Source organism: Procambarus clarkii, chromosome 69 (genome assembly GCF_040958095.1).
Source record: "Procambarus clarkii isolate CNS0578487 chromosome 69, FALCON_Pclarkii_2.0, whole genome shotgun sequence".
Taxonomy (NCBI): domain Eukaryota; kingdom Metazoa; phylum Arthropoda; class Malacostraca; order Decapoda; family Cambaridae; genus Procambarus; species Procambarus clarkii.
Genome location: NC_091218.1, coordinates 24,457,536 through 24,478,172, shown reverse-complemented (window position 1 = coordinate 24,478,172; position 20,637 = coordinate 24,457,536). Strand labels below are relative to the sequence as shown.

The following is a 20,637-nucleotide window of genomic DNA, read 5'->3' as shown; positions in this document are numbered from 1 at the left end:
CACACCAGGAAACAGCCCGTGACAGCTGACTAACTCCTAGGTACCTATTTACTGCTAGGTAACAGGGGCATAGAGTGAAAGAAACTTTGCCCATCGTTTCTCGCCGGCGCCCGGGATGGAACCCGGGACCACAGGATCACGTGTACAGCGTGCTGTCCGCTCAGCCACCGGCTCCCCCTGTGTGTGTGTGTGTTTAATTACCTAAGTGTAATTACCTAAGTGTAGTTACAGGATGAGAGCTACGCTCGTGGTGTCCCGTCTTCCCAGCACTCTTTGTCATATAACGCTTTGAAACTACTGACGGTCTTGGCCTCCACCACCTTCTCACTTAACTTGTTCCAACCGTCTACCACTCTATTTGCGAATATTTGTGTGTGTGTGTGTGTGTGTGTGTGTGTGTGTGTGTGTGTGTGTGTGTGTGTGTGTGTGTGTGTGTGTGTGTGTGTGTGTGTGTAAAAAATAGGGAACAACGAAATCAATCCAACATAAACTCATCAATACTAGCAAAAATGATCGATGCAGCGAATTAACTAGCCAACACAAGCTAGTCACTAAGACACACATCCCATGCTGACTGAACGTCACAGCCCACACGCGCCATCGCGGCCCATAATCTTAGAAATTACCAACACAACTGGAGTTTCTAACTTTCCACTGATATTTTCCTTGAACATCGTACAAAATTTCCGCCCACGAAGCAGAACTCATTTCTGAGCGGAAATTCGGATATGAAATGACGATGAGGATATCCCTTCTGTAACCGTAGAGCCGTGCGCTGAGTCTAGCACAAACTTGCTGACCTCGGGGTGTTGTTGGGTGTTGTATAGCACGCTGTCTATTGTCACCCCTTGCTGACCTGGAGGTGTTGTATAGCACGCTGTCTATTGTCACCACTTGCTGACCTGGGGGTGTTGTATAGCACGCTGTCTATTGTCACCACTTGCTGACCTGGAGGTGTTGTATAGCACGCTGTCTATTGTCACCACTTGCTGACCTGGGGGTGTTGTATAGCACGCTGTCTATTGTCACCACTTGCTGACCTGGAGGTGTTGTATAGCACGCTGTCTATTGTCACCACTTGCTGACCTGGAGGTGTTGTATAGCACGCTGTCTATTGTCAACACCGTGTTGTTGGGTGTTGTATAGCACTGTATGCTATGCAACCTAGTCTTAGTAAGAAGAGAGCTATCAGGATGGAGTGGTAATGAATGGTAGTCTCATCAAAGGCTGGTTTTAGGGACATCCTGTTCCTAATATATGTAAAAGGTTTAACAGACGAGCTGAGCTCATTATTATCCATATTTGCTGACGGTGGTAAGTTAACCCTGGAAACACAAACCGAAACTGTCTCTATTTTCCGCTTGTTACACCTTATAATAAAGTTGTTACATCTTGGCTTAACGTGTTTATGACGTATTAGAACGTTGTTACAACTTGCTATATTGGTTGTTATAACTGGTTAGGAGGTGTTAAAACTTGTTCGAACGTTGTACCAACGTCGTAGTTTCGGTGTGTGTTTGGCGGGAATGAAGCGAATTAGAACTGAGGAGAACAGCAATACATTACAAGATGTACTGGACAATCTCCATTGATAGTCTGAAATATGGCTACTTTAACCCTGACAAATGCAAGATTATGAAGATAGAAATTACAGCAAGACGTATAGTGCAGGATGAAGGGAAGACAACTTCCAACTTATGAATGAGAGAGAGAGACTTAGGAGTTAACATCAATCTCCAGAGACACCCATCAGCAGAATAACGAGGGCGGCATATGCCGTACTGTTGAACGTTTTGTTATCCTTCAGGAACTTTGACAAAGATCCCTTCCGCGCGCTGTATACATCCTTTGTGAGGGTTACTATTGAGTATGCTGCCCAGGCATGACACCCCCTACCTAAAGAAATACAAAACAAAACCAGAAATGATAAAAAAATATGCAACAAGGCTCGTTTCTAAGCTAAAAAAACTGAGCTGTGAGGAAAGATTGAACTGATCATCACTACACTGGAGAGAGGAAGGAATAAGGCAGATATGATAACGACGCACAAGATACTAAGAGCGTTGTTGTTGTTTAAGATTCGCTACCTGGAACAAAAAGTTCCAAGCAGCACGGGCTATGGTGAGCCCGTAGTGGACTTTTGGAGGACTAAGAGGGCGATTGACAAAGTAGATATGTAAACAATGTTCAATTTAAGGATCAGTAGAACGAGAGGACATATTTGAAAACTGCAAACACAAATGATCACAAAGATGTAGGAAATAACTTTTTCAATGTAAGGGTTGAAAATAAGTGGAAAAACTAGATAAGGAAGTTGTCGAAGCCAATTCGATATATACAGTTTTAAATGTAAATATATTAAAAAAAAAGATTGACAAGTCCCTGCATTGTACTAGAAATACTCGAAAGGAGAGGCTTTAGAGCAGATACTCGACCCTTTAAGTTCCACTAGGTGAATACAATTGTGAGAGTAAAAACACACACACACACACACACACACACACATAAACTTTAATCACAGTTATAAAAGCACGTAAGGTAGAAAACAAGGGTTGGTGGCCACTAAATTCATAAACAAACAGAGATAGAGGCTAAGAGCTGATGCTCGACCCTACAACCACAACTTAGTGAGAACAAAACCCTACAACCATAACTTAGTGAGAACAAAACCCTACAACCATAACTTTGTGAGAACAAAACCCTACAACCATAACTTTGTGAGAACAAAACCCTACAACCATAACTTAGTGAGAACAAAACCCTACAACCATAACTTAGTGAGAACAAAACCCTGCAACCATAACTTAGTGAGAACAAAACCCTACAACCATAACTTTGTGAGAACAATACCCTACAACCATAACTTTGTGAGAACAAAACCCTACAACCATAACTTTGTGAGAACAAAACCCTACAACCATAACTTAGTGAGAACAAAACCCTACAACCATAACTTAGTGAGAACAAAACCCTACAACCATAACTTTGTGAGAACAAAACCCTACAACCATAACTTTGTGAGAACAAAACCCTACAACCATAACTTAGTGAGAACAAAACCCTACAACCATAACTTAGTGAGAACAAAACCCTACAACCATAACTTAGTGAGAACAAAACCCTACAACCATAACTTTGTGAGAACAATACCCTACAACCATAACTTTGTGAGAACAAAACCCTACAACCATAACTTTGTGAGAACAAAACCCTACAACCATAACTTAGTGAGAACAAAACCCTACAACCATAACTTAGTGAGAACAAAACCCTACAACCATAACTTTGTGAGAACAATACCCTACAACCATAACTTTGTGAGAACAAAACCCTACAACCATAACTTTGTGAGAACAAAACCCTACAACCATAACCTAGTGAGAACAAAACCCTACAACCATAACTTTGTGAGAACAAAACCCTACAACCATAACTTAGTGAGAACAAAACCCTACAACCATAACTTAGTGAGAACAAAACCCTACAACCATAACTTAGTGAGAACAAAACCATACAACCATAACCTAGTGAGAACAAAACCATACAACCATAACTTAGAACAAAACACACCAAAGAGCCAAAACTCCCGCAAGCACAACTAGGTGAGTACATATCTAAGCTTTTAACCCTCCCCCCCCCCTCCCCCCCCCCCCTCCCCTCTCAGGCGCTGCTCATACATCCTCATCAGAATAATTTTCGTCTCTCGCTTCCGCTCCACCGTTCTCCCTTCATTCCTGCTCAGCCTTTCAACACATTATACCAGGCACCGACACACTTCCCAGAGATCTGGAAACCATTCCACCTATCCTCACCCAACGCTCCTTTGAAGTACGTCCCTTGTCGAAGTTAAGTACCGTACTTTGTCGTCCCACACTTCGTTACCTAACTTAAACGTTCCCAAACAATACCCCTCTCCCATCCCTAGCGATTTGTCCTCTTCTTCAGCCGCAACATTTACAGATGCTAGTTCTCCAGAACCCAGGCCAAACACTCCATCGTAACTTGTCTCACCACTAAACTCCCTAACACCCTCATCTTAACCCGCTCCCCACACAACCACATGGCCACATTTCCTGCCCTCATACTCAGTCATGGCGTGGTGCACTAAGTTAAGAGTTTTCCGTCATTAATGGTGTTTCTACCTCTGGGGATTTGATCTTTCTGTGGTGTTTAGATCCATTTGTATCCACCTCACCCACTATTAGTATAAATATAATGTCCTTTGCTGTAACATCACATGAGAATGAACAATGTAGGTTCGAAACGTTTTGCAATTTTATATTAAGTGTAATACAATCTACAGTTATTTACTTCTTCTTCTTCATCTCGAAAACGAACATGACTTTTGGAGAACTCCTCTTCCAACTAAACCCTGACGCAAGAGCACAATAATTATTATTGATCTAAAACACCAGTTTATGACCTTAATTAATTCACACGATTAGCGACCATGATTCATTTATTCCACTGAACAACAACCTAATATATATATATGTGAAAATCTAATTGCCATTGAAGACTACTGCTGTGCAAGGTAAAACAATACAGTTTTTCTCCTTTCCAGCAGGAGGCGAGGGGATCCTGGAGCGCGTCCCACCATCCCGGCCAGCACCCATGTGGGACCAGCCTCTTCTCAAGCCCCACTTCGACAACTCCACCAGCAGCCGCGTTATTGGTGCCGTCGGGAGAACTGCCTATCTGCACTGCCGTGTGAAGCACCTGGGAGACCGTGCGGTGAGTTGACGCAGTTGAAAATGCGGAAAGATGTTGTTGGCCCGTTGTTAACGTGTTGTCTCTGCTGTAACTTCCCCTTGAACACCGTCCTTTGGATTGGCACTGCTGGAACTGCTGAAGGTTCCTGCTGTTTCAGTGTCGGTGTAGCATTTGCTTATATGTATATTACTGCTTGTGTTCTGGTAAATTACTTTGTGTTATTCTTGTAATTTTTATTAGCCAACAATATTTTTCATACCCTCAATAATTCTTTGATTGCTGAAGACGATTATATTATAATTAAACTTTTGCATACAGTAGACGCAAAATCTTACACATCTTACATACTCTTGCTGGGGAGGATTTGTTCATGTTTCCCTAATCCACAAAAGAATTATACAATTAAAAAGTGTAATATTGCACCTCAAAATTATTTCTATATGTACAGTACGCGCCATCTTCTCTTGAACTAATATTTACAGTCAAATTGAGGGAATAAATCCACTATAACAAGCAACAGACCTTTAGCCCAATTGGCTGTCATTTTAGCGAACAATGAACCTCTGCACAGTTGTCAACCAGTCATCACCCTCAGCAAGCAACGGACCTGCTGCTCAACTGCCTGTTAAATACCACCCTTTAGCCTGTTATATACGCTTTGTCCATGTGCCTGTTAGTCATCAACTGCAGCAAACAATGAACCTTTGGCACAGTTGACTGCTTGACACCCACATCTTCGCACAAGCAAAAAAGTCGGAATCCAAGAACTAACAGCTCGATTCTGCAGGCACAAATAGTTAATGCACTCGCTTATCTGAACGTTATAATCCCTTTTCAGCACTCAGTTTTTCTTCAGTTATATATACTTTCCATCGCATTCCGCCAAGCAACTATGTAAGAATGTGTCCGATACATATTCTTACATAGTTTCTTCTGTACTTTCCATTCGTTAAATCCATTTTTTGTATAATGTTCACATCTCATTTTCATACTTTCATGTCTAAACTCACATATCTTACTTGACTACAAGTTACATCGTGCTTTCATAATTTTAAGATTCACACTAATACCGAGAAAATCTCACCTGAACTAAATATTCATTTTACACATTCGTAAATTTTTAACAAGAGTCCATTAGCAAGTTTATTTTCGTTTTTCCATTTTTTTCTTTTTGACTCGCCAACTCTAGACCGCATGGTAAGCCCAACACACACTCGAATTGTGCATGATAAACATACCTCGGTATGAATTATGCATGATAATCATGCCACAGTATGAATTACCACTCTACTAAGTTTTCGCTTCGCATAAACAGTATATTCTATAATACTTGGAGATTTTAAACAGAACTAAAACATCGTCCGTTTGGTTTGATATTGGATTAACGCCTATCAATCTATGGAGGGTTATTAAGGCAATAACAACCACTTACTGAGCAACCACTTACTACTATATATATATATATATATATATATATATATATATATATATATATATATATATATATATATATATATATATATAGATATATATCGCTATTGTTCATTTTGTCACTGCTAAAAATGTTATACTTATGTTCTTCAGATCTTCAACCTTGTGATATATTGTCATAATAGTCATCTGTGGATATTTATTATCTTTACTGACTCCATCTACTCTGATCTCTCTCATCTTTCTTTTCACTTCATATTCTCAAGTAAATCGAATATTCGTTCTCTTTATATAACTGATTATTTCGAAACAACGAAATGTTTGACAAACTGAAACTTTCCCAAACTAAAACTTTCTCTCCCAAACTGAAACTTTCTTTCCAAAGCTAAAACGTTATTTACCAAATTGAAACTTTATTTCTCAAACTAAATTACTAAATTGTTAGTATTCATTATTACAGTTATTAACATATATATTAGGAACCGGAGACAGGAACAAGAACTTACAAGTTTAATGCAACTAAAGGGCCATTTATTTTAAAGCGAGATAATTACAGTGATGCATCGTTCCTTGCAACAGTGCAAGAGTTCGGGAAGCTACAGGTTTTGAGTAATTTACCTGTGAGTTCCTAGTTCAAGTCTCAAATGATCCAGGTACGATAAATATCTGGAGAAAGTACTAAGCCATTACGACTATATAGGCACTTTGAAGGGATGTGAGGATTTAAGATAGGATATTAATTCCAATAGGATAACATGTAACTATCGTTTTGCTATTTAGATGTTTGAAAAAAGGTAGATTTTAACAGCACCTGAGTAAAAGATAAATGAGCAGCGTTTGAAAACAGTGTTAAAGAATAAATCAGTAACTATTTAAGTCGTCCATAACATTTATTGTGTAAATTATTGGCAGTATGTCACTCTATGTCTCTAAAGTTCAAAACAAATAATATTTTTTTTAAATCCTTGAAAAGCTGTACTAGCTCTAGGCATGATGATACGTGTTGAGAATTTATGAGTAACTCAACCAACTGTAGCTGTATTTTATCTCATAAAATACACAGAAATTCGCTTGCATTTAAGATATTTCAGTGAGTGTATCATCAAAATATAAAATTATTTCGTTATTTAGTACTAGAAACCCCTATTGTGTTTAAATACAAATAAATGATGTTTTCAGTATAGTCATTTTCCGTATCATAATGCCAACAAAATAGTTTTGACCTTATGCCTTCAGTCTGTAAATCTGTAATTGTTATTAATTGTTTATATATATATATATATATATATATATATATATATATATATATATATATATATATATTTCCTCCGTGGTTTCCTCCGAGGCTATGGGTCCCCCTTCTTCCAGCTAGAGGTGGTACTCCCTTCCATATTTTATATATATTATATATATATATATATATATATATATATATATATATATATATATATATATATATATATATATATATGTATGTCGTACCTAGTAGCCAGAACGCACTTCTCAGCCTACTATGCAAGGCCCGATTTGCCTAATAAGCCAAGTTTTCCTGAATTAATATATTTTCTCATTTTTTTTTCTTATGAAATGATAAAGCTACCCATTTCATTATGTATGAGGTCAATTTTATTTTATTGGAGTTAAAATTAACGTAGATATATGACCGAACCTAACCAACCCTACCTAACCTATCTTTAAAGGTTAGGTTAGGGAGCCGAAAAAAGTTAGGTTAGGTTAGGTTAGGTAGGTTAGGTAGTCGAAAAAACATTAATTCATGAAAACTTGGCTTATTAGGCAAATCAGGCCTTGCATTGTAGGCTGAGAAGTGCGTTCTGGCTACTAGGTACGACATATATATATAAATATATATATAAATATATATATATATATATATATATATATATATAGATATATATATATATATATATATATATATATATATATATATATATATATATATGTCGTACCTAATAGCCAGAACGCACTTTTCAGCCAACTATGCATGGCCCAATTTGCCTAATAAGCCAAGTTTTCATGAATTATTGTTTTTTCGACTACCTAACCTACCTAACCTAACCTAACCTAACTTTTTCTGCTACCTAACCTAACCTAACCGATAGAGATAGGTTAGGTTAGGTTAGGTAGGGTTGGTTAGGTTCGGTCATATATCTACGTTAATTTTAACTCCAATAAAAAAAAATTGACCTCATACATAATGAAATGGGTACCTTTATCATTTCATAATAAAAAAATTAGAAAAAATATATTTATTCAGGGAAACTTGGCTTATTAGGCAAATCGGGATTTTTATAGTAGGCTGAGAAGTGCGTTCTGGCTACTAGGTACGACATATATATATATATATATATATATATATATATATATATATATATATAGACATATGTCGTACCTAGTAGCCAGAACGCACTTCTCAGCCTACTATGCAAGGCCCGATTTGCCTAATAAGCCAAGTTTTCCTGAATTAATATATTTTCTCTAATTTTTTTCTTATGAAATGATAAAGCTACCCATTTCATTATGTATGAGGTCAATTTTTTTTTATTGGAGTTAAAATTAACGTAGATATATGACCGAACCTAACCAACCCTACCTAACCTAACCTAACCTATCTTTATGGGTTAGGTTAGGTTAGGTAGCTGAAAAAGTTAGGTTAGGTTAGGTTAGGTAGGTTAGGTAGTCGAAAAACAATTAATTCATGAAAACTTGGCATATTAGGCAAATCGGGCCTTGCATAGTAGGCTGAGAAGTGCGTTCTGGCTACTAGGTACGACATATATATATATATATATATAAGGCGTCTTTTGTGAGACAGAGAATTCATTCTTCTTGGCCTGAGCAAGGGGAAGTACTCAAGAGAAGGTGGAGTACGAGCACTTAGCAATAGGATCGTATGTCATACACAGCGCCTCTTCTAATGCTAGTGTTATTGCGCACGCGCGCCCGTGTGTGTGTGTGTGTGTGTGTGTGTGTGTGTGTGTGTGTGTGTGTGTGTGTGTGTGTGTGTGTGTGTGTGTGTGTGAGTGTGTGTGTGTGTGTACTCACCTATTTGTGCTTTCGGGGGTTGAGCTCTGGCTTTTTGGTCCCGCCTCTCAACTGTCAATCAACTGGTGTACAGATTCCTGAGCCTACTGGGCTCTATCATATCTACATTTAAAACTGTGTATGGAGTCAGCCTCCACCACATCACTGCCTAATGCATTCCATCCGTTAACTACTCTGACACTGAAAAAGTTCCTTCTAACGTCTCTGTGGCTCATGTGGGTACTCAGTTTCCACCTGTGTCCCCTTGTTCGCGTCCCACCAGTGTTGAATAGTTTATCCTTGTTTACCCGGTCGATTCCTCTGAGGATTTTGTAGGTTGTGATCATGTCTCCCCTTACTCTTCTGTCTTCAAGTGTCGTAAGATGCATTTCCCGCAGCCTTTCCTCGTAACTCATGCCTCTTAGTTCTGGGACTAGTCTAGTGGCATACCTTTGGACTTTTTCCAGCTTCGTCTTTTGTGTGTGTGTGTGTGTGTACTCACCTGTTTGAACTCACCTATTTGTACTCACCTTGCGGGGGTTGAGCTTTGGATCTTTGGTCCTGCCTCTCAACCGTCAATTAACTGGAGGTGTGTGTGTGTGTGTGTGTGTGTGTGTGTGTGTGTGTGTGTGTGTGTGTGTGTGTGTGTGTGTGTGTGTGTGTGTGTGCGCGCGCCTTAGTATTTATATTTACGTTTGTGTTGATGACTTATGTACAATATTATTTCTTTACTAGCGCCTCACTCAATTTTGCTTGCCTGGGGTTGAGCTTCGGCTCTTTGGTCGCGCCTTTCAACTCTCAAATCAATTTATGCAAAGGTTTACGAACCTATTGAGCTATATTTTATCTAATTAGAAACTCTGTAAACCTGCCTTTACAACTTCGCTTTAGAGTGCATTTCATTTGACCACTACACCCAGGCACTGAACAAAACCTTTCTAATGTCTGTGGCTCATTTGGGTCCTTCGTTTCCAAGTGTGCTCCCTTGTTCATAGTAATGTTGCTACTAGTTAAACTCTGCTATTTTTTTATGCAAAACACAAGTTTATTTCTGCTTCTAAAAGAATATATTCACTATCATCATCGCTATCTAGTTTCCCGCTTTCGTCAAGCAAGGACGCATAAGCTTGGAAGAAACAAGATATTAAAACAGCATAATAAATATATACAAAATATACACTCTCGCCCACCCGTCAATGATGTACAATCAATATCTTGCCGAGTCCCGTATAACCAGTACAATCACACTCCATCAATACACATTAAAACCTCAATAGTGTGATATATATTTATGAATAAAATCTTTTGGAGCTAGGGAGTAGAATTAAACGCGGGTCCTAGGCTTCCCCAAACGCACGCGTTACCCCACTGGACCACGAAGAGCTTGCAGACACACAACCTGATGTCCATCCAGCCCCAAGAAAAAGTTGGAGGTAGCGATCGAGCTGATAGCCAATCAAATTTTTCTCGTTAACTTCACACATTGTAGTGTAGAACATGAAGTTCTCCGTCGCGGCTCCCAAGACTTTTTTCCAACTCTACCTTGGCAGGAACATCCAATCATTTCTTGCAACCAGGAGTAAATTACTCCCTTTGAGTAATCGTATAAATTAAAATATATTTAAATATATATATTAACATTCACTCTCTAAACAAAGTGATTACATCTAATCTGTCCTCTCGAATAGCATTTTGAAATCTAATTTTGACGTGTGAATCCCCAACGTCAAAATATGATGTACTAGCTGTACTAGCTTTAGCTCTTTCTCGTGATTGACCTTTTCTTTACTTCCAATAGTTCCCTCACATTGTTCACAGCTACACATATCTTTGAATTATAGAGCCCGGTTAAGTACGAGCTCTGGAGCCCAGGCAGGTTTACCCTCTGAGGGGAAGCTTAACACAATAGATATCCAGATCATATTCTCCCTTCCTTTATGGTAAAGGATATTCACATTCATAGCATAATAGATACAAAGCAAAACTGGTAAAATGGAGTAGAGGATATCCGGGAAGCTTATCTATGTGGCGACTGTCCTTAATGTTGTTATAAAATGACAGGATGCGACTGTTTAAAGTGTTGTTGGCAGGAAAGGAGACAGATTATTGCGGGATATTTTTTTTTTGCGGAATGAGGTTATTACTGAAAGCAGTTTCCGCAGGAAAAATGAAAACAAAAAATGAAATACTTATATGTTTTGCCCGACATCACTGAAGTAGGCTGCTGCACGTCTAGGTACGTCACCTATGTTATATAACAGCACTGTGGAGAAATGCCCGACAGACCACTGGATCTAACACAGTGCACAGTTACAAACCAATTAAGATTTCAACTTAGATTCAACAGAGCAGAAGAAGTTGTTAAACACTTATGGCAAAATCTTACTGAAGCGACCATACGAGTCATAAATACTCATACTCCGCCCAAGTAAAACAGAAACAAGCAACACTTAGTGGGCCAGCCAGAGGCTTAGGGCCCGCGCAGGAATATACCTGCAAAAAATAAACTATGTTATCTTTATGAACGCTGCGATACCAATATGTCAACGGATATTTACCCGAATGTTTGTACTTGTTTACCCAAGTACATTCGGGCAAAGTTTTAGGCAAAACAAGAACATTATTCAACTGTGGCGATTGCAAAGTCCCGGAGTTGGGGGGAAAAAACTGACTATATAGCACAGTAGTCTAGATCTTCAGCTTACAACCAAGGAACTCAGGTTCAATCTCCGTGCAGGACAGAGATGGTTGGGCACATTTTCTTCTAAATGTTGCCTCTGCTCATCTAACTGTTGTGGGTTGTATTTTGCGTAAGGTCAGAATGGCCTAGTGGACCTCGATTGGTTTGAATATAGGCTTCCTGTCCCCAACAACATGAAATAAATGCTTGAGAACCAAATAAAAGATCTCTTAGCAAATCTATAATGATTTAAAGTATATGAAGTAGAGGATGAATAAATTGGGATGAAATAACACAATAATTAGGTGTTGCAGCTGTTGAATAGCTTTGCAACAGAGAGAGAGCTGATCAAGTTGATCATCTTGTTGCACCATGAACAACGATCTGTCGTGTATGCATTTTTTAAAAGGAAGATTGTAGGCAAAACGCGCTTGGAAAGGTTTCAAACTGATATGGAATTAAATTAACTGTATTAAAATAAAAGAAACATATTTCAAGTATCAGTGACGAATAAACTCAATACAGCTGATTTTATTACCAAATTCTGTATGATAAACTTAAATTGAACATTCCTCTTTTTGGAGAAAACTTAATATAAAAGAGCACTTCATAAATGATTTCAGAAATATATAAAATAGTGTCAAGAATTATTATTTTTTAAAATTTTGCAAAATCGAATAATTAATTGACGAGAGTGAACGTAACGAAGTTTACCAATATGTAACAAAGCAAACAACGAAAGCAAACATTTTATATACAGAACGTAAAGACTAATAAGGGACTGCGACTATTAGAAGAACCCTAAGACTAATGAAGAAAAACAAAGAGAAACGAAGAATAAAAGCGAAACCATTACTCAAGGAAAGACGAGAATTCAACGTTGATTGCCATATATAATTAACAAAATCAACTGTTAAAAAATGGTTTATAATAAACAGAGAATATAATCAAACCTCAGCTGTCAACCAGGGAGATATATTCATAATAACAATAACAATGGGTATTTTAATTATACAATTTATTGTACCTTTTCTATAGGTTTAGACAAATAGCAGATATGTGTTTAGGCCTATGTATAATATGAATAATCATACTCTATATTATATATATATATATATATATATATATATATATATATATATATATATATATATATATATATATATATATATATATAAATATATATATATATATATATATATATATATATATATATATATATATATATATATATATATATATATATATATATATATAATTACTTAGAACTCTATATGACCCGGCCAGGATTCGAACCCATGACGTCCAGGATCACCCCTAAACGTACACTGTCCCGTCACCACCAGTGTGTGTGGTCACGGGACAGTGACCACACACACACACACACACACACACACACACGTGCGTGCGTGTGAGTGTGTGCATAAACAAAATTCTTTCGTACCTTATATATGAACAGAGTTAATTTTTAGTCTATAATCACTAACGATATTTTGCAGTGCTCAAATATATAAGTAGATTGCCCAAGGTTTCTGGTGAAAATAAGCTGATTAACTTAAGCTTATTAAGTAAAGCATAAGACAAACAAGAGGGAGTAGGAGAAGACGGTGTTCTCGAACAGTGCGGACCAGGAACAAAGGAAATTACTCAACCCCAAGAAAAACGTCGATATTTTAAACAATCGTCAATTTTGGGTTCTGCAAAACGACTCTTATCACTAAGAGAAACTATAATATTTTCCTTCCAATATATTACTCTTACTATGACAGGTCGACGAGAACTTGTAGGTCAATATTCGTTGTCATTATCTCTGCTCTATGTTAAATTACTCTCAAAATAATTACTTTGAGAGTAATTTAAGTACTTAAATTAGAGAGTAACTAAGTACTCTCTAAGTAAGCGAGTAAGTAGAGAGTAACTAAGTACTTAAATTACTCTCAATATGTGTGTCATATTCTTTTCATTGTCTTAGAACCAAGAACCAGGTGAATAGGGGAAGGGAAGAAAACTATCATGAGAAAGCGACAAGCCATTACGACTATACAGCACTGGGAAGGGATAAAGATTTGGGATGGGAAGGGGGAAAGAAATGGTGCCCAACCACTTGGACGATCGGGGATTGAACGCCGACCTGCATGAAACGAGACCGTCGCTCTACCGTCCACCCGAAATGGTTGGGTCAGTTGAGCAGTAACAATGACCTGAACCTATGTTCGTACTCTTCCCACTATCATTATCCACAAAGCAATATATACCACTTTACTTTCATATATTTTATCATTCAAAAGGCGACTGAAATTACCTTCAAGATCCGTATTGTGCAGGTGACGTCAATATGGAATTAGGATATGTATTTTACCCCTCCCCCGCCAGCAATAAATTTAACTTTATTTTCACATTGACGTTTCGAGTCATGAGGGTGACTAACGTGACCTTCTATCTGGCCGTTATGCAGGTGACGTGGATCAGGAAGCAGGACGTGCACGTGCTGACGGTGGGGCTCTTCACCTACACCACCGACGACAGGTTCACAGCCCTGCACTCCGAGGGCTCCGATGACTGGACGCTCCGCATAGCTTCTGCCCAGATATCGGATTCCGGCACTTACGAATGTCAGATCTCCACAGAGCCCAAGATGTCCAGGGCGTTCAAACTGCAGGTTGTTGGTAAGAACCAGGCATTGTTCCGGGGTGTTATTATTCATTATTATTATTCTGTCATTATTCGTCACACGCGCTCTCAATATTACTTCGTAGACATTATTTACACTTAAGATTTTGCTTCCTTGAATTATATATATATATATATATATAACACTTCCTTGAGCGTTATTCCTATATAATTACCTTTTATATTTGAACTATTCTTATCCTTCGATTGTGTAGATCTGTCAAAATTTTCATAAATATGTCTAATTAAAGACTTCTCTTCAGATAACTTTTTGAGTTAATGAGATTAATTAGAAGGATTTAAATATCATCTCTTCAACCTGGGATGCTTCTCTCGGATAATTTATAGTTAATGAGCTCAGGAATAAGTAATGAATGGTAATTATCATGAGAAAGCGCTAAGCTGTTATGATTACAAAGTACTTGGAAGAAGTACGAAGACTGGGATCTGGGATACCAGGATGGGGTGAATGAACGGGTACATATTCGCTTGGATAGTCGGGGATTGATCGCGGACCTGCAGGAAACGAGGCTGTCGCTGTACCAACCAGTCCAATTGGTTGAGTTGTCCATATTCCGAGCTCATCGGAGCTCTAGCGAGTCGCTGCACAGCTCCTTCACGCACAGGACTTCAACTTTGGTGCTCAGGCTGTCATCTTTGGCGATCGGGACATCATCTTTGGTGCTCAAGACATCGTCTGTCTCAAGAAATCTTTGGTGCAGTAGAGTTAAACTCCCAAAAATGAACATGATTTTTTAAGAAAGTAAATACACGAAATACGCATTAAATACGGGAAAACACATAAAATACACGAAAAAAACGCATTAAATACGCGAAAAACTCATTAAATACGCGAAAAACATATTCAATACGCAAAAAGTTCTTTATATTACTACGTTATTCTCATTTTATATACAACTTTATGTGGTATTTTTGAACCAAAGGTTCAAATATTCCATAAAATGCAGTTCTGAACGCAGAAATACGAACCACTGAACCTGTTCAGACGCTTCTACCTTGCCTAATTAGAAAGGCTAATGGAACCAATATTGAGTCAAGTTAAGCGAATTGCCCCCACTACGACACAATATACTTACCAAGGGAACCGCCACTTGAATGGTGAGGTCTGCAATATATATATATATATATATATATATATATATATATATATATATATATATATATATATATATATATATATATATATGAAGAAATTACAATAGCGTGATGTATAAATCAAAAACTTTAGAAGCAATCAAAGAGACCGAACTCACTTCCCCAAAATAATAATAATAATAATAATAATAATAATAATAATAATAATAATAATAATAATAATATGAAAATGATCCTTGACGTGTGTTGAGGGTATAAACTGTCCAACCCGACACAAGACATACCTCAGCCAATCCAGGCCACTCACAATAATCGGATTAGAATTCAAGAGAGACGAGAGGCGTAAGCTGATGATCTCATTTTCGCCAGACACAAGTCGAACACAACACGCGCCTGTGCTTGCCTATCAGTGTTTATATATCATAGACTATAGCTCCTTGGACCCAGCCTACAAGTTGTATGTATGTCGTGCTCTTTAGGTTGATTTCACTTATTTCAATGCTTGAGTCAGACTCTTTTTTTGCTTTCCCAATTTCCACAATGTTATATTGTCTTATATTCTTTTAAATGAAAAGAGCAAAATAGATTTTCTCAACAATAGTATTAAGGACAGTGTTGAGAAAGGCTCTAACCAGCCGAAATGTTCAACACTCCCATTTCCCATTTCTCTGAGTTTTCCGCATACAGAAAACGGAAAATTTTCGTATCATCATTTGATTTGATCGGTGTTTCGTGGTCGTCAGTAGATATATATATTCAGCCTGAACGATTTGAAGTGTTTTGCCTAAACTATCACCAATCATCAGGTTATCAAAATACTCTAATTATTACTCAAAGGATTCGCACCTAGCCGAAGGCATTAGCCCATCTCGCAGGCCAGTACAACACCCACTCTGCCAGTGATAGCCCATACGTGTAGGAAGGTGGCGAGACCCACATGGGTCATATATTCCACTAAACTCCTGGTTTATGACCATACATATTTCATCAATTCCCTGATGAATTGCGATGAACGTGCACTGTTCCATGAACATGTTGGGATCGTACTATGATTTCCATTTTTTTTTCTGTGAATGACACTATTCAGTGATGGTCTTCAATTTCCTGTCTTAGCAAGCAGATCACCAATCTATTCCAGCCTATACATCTCTCATCGGAAGTTCTGTAGCTCCTGGTTCACCAAGCTGCAATATTCCCGCCCCGATAACTTGACTCCTCTTAGCGGATCTTTAGTGTCCTTAATATGATGTTAATGAAACGGAGATAAAGATTCGGCCTCACACATGTAGAGTCTGCGGTTCGAGTCTCCTAGAGCGCAGAAGAATGGAACGGATTTACAATTCATGTAATTGAATCCATATTCATTTCTGCAACACTACAGCCTTCAATGAACAGCAACAGAAACTAATTAATGTTTCTTCTTTAATCTAGGACATATGTACCAAGAGCAAAGTAGCAGTTTCAGGGCCTGCCTGAGTCTAACCGGGTTTGAAATCCAAGTAAACTCCCAGTAGCCAATCAGAGACGCAGCCTCACATATGATATGGCTATTCTGCTCCTCGTTGATCGGTAAATAATTTACCTCTTGGCCAATCATAACTAGTCATTGGGACTAGTTACTCCAAATTTCCTAAACACATTACTTGATGCAACATCGGAAGGTAATTATCAAGAGAAAGCACTAAACCATTACGTCTATATAGCACTTGGAGAGGATGAGGATAAGGGTTTGGGATTGGACGGAGAGGAGGAATGGTGCCCAAGCACTTGAATGGTCGGAGACTGAACGCTAATCTACAAGAAACGAAACCGTCGTTTTACCGTCAAGTCCAAGTGGTTGAGCTTGCAACATAGACTGTAACGTCCTGTTGAAAGTCCATCTTCAGTCACCTTATAAATACAGGCTACTTCTTAAGAAATAAATCAAAGGCATTTGATCACAAACGGGGCCTGTAGCTGAGAGGACAGCGCTTGGAACTCGTAATCCTAGGGTCCTGGTTCGATCCCCGGCAATTGCGAGAAAACAAATAGGTAGTTTCTTTCACCCTGATGCCCCTGTTACCTAGCAGTAAATAAGTTCCTGGGAGTTAGACAGCTGCTACGGGTTCTTTCCTGTGTACTCACCTAGTTGTACTCACCTAGTTGTGCTTGCGGGGGTTGAGCTTCGGCTCTTTGGTCCCGCCTCTCAACTGTCAATCAACTGGTGTACAGATTCCTGAGCCTACTGGGCTCTATCATATCTACATTTGAAACTATGTATGGAGTCAGCCTCCACCACATCACTGCCTAAGGCATTCCACCTGTTAACTACTCTGACACTGAAAAAGTTCTTTCTAACGTCTCTGTGGCTCATGTGGGTACTCAGCCTCCACCTGTGTCCCCTTGTTCGCGTACCACCCGTGTTAAAAAGTTTATCCTTATCTACCCCGTCAATTCCTCCGAGAATTTTGTAGGTAATGATCATGTCTCCCCTTACTCTTCTGTCTTCCAGTGTCCTGAGGTGCATCTCACGCAGCCTTTTCTCGTAACTCATGCCTCTTAGTTCTGGGACTAGTCTAGTGGTATACCTCTGAACTTTTTTCAGCTTCGTTTTGGGCTTGACAAGGTACGGGCTTCATGCTGGGGCCGCATGTGTGTGTGTGTGTGTGTGTGTGTGTGTGTGTGTGTGTGTGTATGTGTGTGTGTGTGTGTGTGTGTGTGTGTGTGTGTGTGTGTGTGTGTGTGTGTGTGTGTGTGTGTGTGTGAGCGTGTGGAAAAAAATAAAGTTGATTCATTGACAGTTGTGAGGCGGGCCGAAAGAACAGAGCTCAACCCCCACAAGTACAACTAGGTGAATACACATTTCAATTACATAGAATCACAATGTAATCTAAATAGAACATACCTTAACAGTTCATTATGGAGAAGACGACTCACGTACGACCCTCGCTGAACAGAATTATAGCATGGTGGACAATTGCATGGCAACACTGCCAGGTTAAATAATGGTATTACAAACGTGTCAAGGAATAGAACAAGAAACTCCTGCGTTGATATATTCTTGCACGGAGTAAAAAATATAATTAGAGCAAGGTTCTTAACATATAATTATGTAAAGGATTTTAGCAAGGCTTTGCAACGATATCTTGCAAACTTTTCACAGTCAGCCATATGTATACCTGAACACGTGCACGGGGATGATCACGTGTACACACCTGAACACGTGCACGGGAATGATCACGTGTGCACACCTGAACACGTGCACGGGAATGATCACGTGTACACACCTGAACACGTGCACGGGGATGAGCACGTGTGCAGTGAACACGTGCATGATAATGGCTGACGACGTACCCACCTGAACACGATAAATGTGTGTTAACAACATTATGATAACATTTCTCGTCTACCAGTCACTTTTGAGTGGTGAGTGGCTGCCCACAGTACACCAGCCTCACCCACGATAAGGTTAAACCAACAGGAATGAGCTTATGCAATTATCAAATCAGAATCAGAAACTTTATTTGATTCAATTATTCAAATCATTACAGTAATATCTAGAGTAGGAAGGTGTACAGCAGTATGTATCACATTTAGATTTTTGGCTTAACGTTAGAAATATGTAGCTTACAATTTGAAATGCGATAAATATTGAAAAACTCTATATAATTTACCATTTGAGCGGCAGAACAGATACTGGGACACTTTATATCGCAATATCTTATAAGAAGATAATTTAAATGAAAACTAATATAAATTAATTATACATTGAACTAATAAAAAATTGCGTTGTATCCGTATTTGACTAATTGTAACGTGCTTAAGTTAAGTCTGTATATCAATAGCCTGCCTTCACAAAGTCTATGGATGTGAAAGTGTGCGTACCATGTCCATAGACTTAAGAAATATATCCCTTCCTTCCTTCATAACATTAGTTTATTATTATTTTAACAACCTTGAGGTGCTTCCGGGGCTTAGCGTCCCCGCGGCCCGGTCGTCGACCAGGCCTCCTGGTTGCTAGACTGATCAACCAGGCTGTTGGACGCGGCTGCTCGCAGCCTGACGTATGAGCCACAGCCTGGTTGATCAGGTATCCTTTGGAGGTGTTTGTCAAATTCTCTCTTGAACATTGTGAAGGTCTGCCAGTTATGCCCCTTATGTGTAGTGGAAGCGTGTTGAACAGTCTCGGGCCTCTGATGTTGATAGAGTTCTCTCTCAGAGTACCTGTTGCACCTCTGCTTTTCAACGGGTGATGATATATTATTGATATATCAATGATATACAATGATATATTTTTTTCAAAACTTGTATTCAATGACAGATTTGCATACTGGGCACAACCGTTATGCTACATTGATAAGGGAAGGCGTAGAATGAACAGTAGATGTTATGACGATGATTACAATGATGACACCAGATGCATAGTTACAACTATGGGAAAAGAGGAGGAAGTGTATGTGAAGAGACAGGGAGGGTGTGTGTAGGAGCCGCACAGGAGAGAGTGCGGAAGACACCTGGGTACCGAGTCGACCCGGGCACCGCCGGGTACCCCATCCAGTAATTCTCCAAATGTTCATTCTGGTTTTCTATCAAATTAAGAGTCCTGTTTACGGTGTTTTTTGTAGAACAGCAAAATAAAAAGACGGAAATGTTGTATTGTATCCGTCAATTTCAATGTCGTAGACTGTCAGCAAAGCGACAAGTATCATGGAGGAGGAATTTGCCTGGAAAAGTCTCCAGCTGATAACATCAGGACCTTGTATATTAATTTCTTCACGCTTTTTTCACTACGATTTTTATAAGCAACTGATGTCAGTCAAGAATGAATAGAACATCACGTATACAATTTGAGAATACAACATTTTTATTGTTATTCTCGAAAGGTTCGGTGCAACTTGTACACAAAGAGACAGGACGCATTTTTGTTTTTGTTTGAATGATTAATATTCCTATATAAATACACTGCTCCAATCGCCATAGGGGATTTTTTCCAATTGTTTTTTATC

General features: G+C 38.7%; 1 protein-coding gene across 2 annotated transcripts in view; it reads left to right on the top strand.

The window, feature by feature from the left end:
- The window catches only part of LOC123772149 (protein amalgam), a 260,945-nt gene that overhangs the window by 226,241 nt on the left and 14,067 nt on the right, over positions 1–20,637 (top strand). For both annotated transcript variants that reach the window (XM_045765169.2, XM_045765168.2), the window contains exons 2-3: positions 4,565–4,734; positions 14,322–14,532. In XM_045765169.2, coding sequence (XP_045621125.1) covers positions 4,565–4,734; positions 14,322–14,532 — 381 coding nt within the window. The remainder of the gene's footprint in view (positions 1–4,564; positions 4,735–14,321; positions 14,533–20,637) is intronic.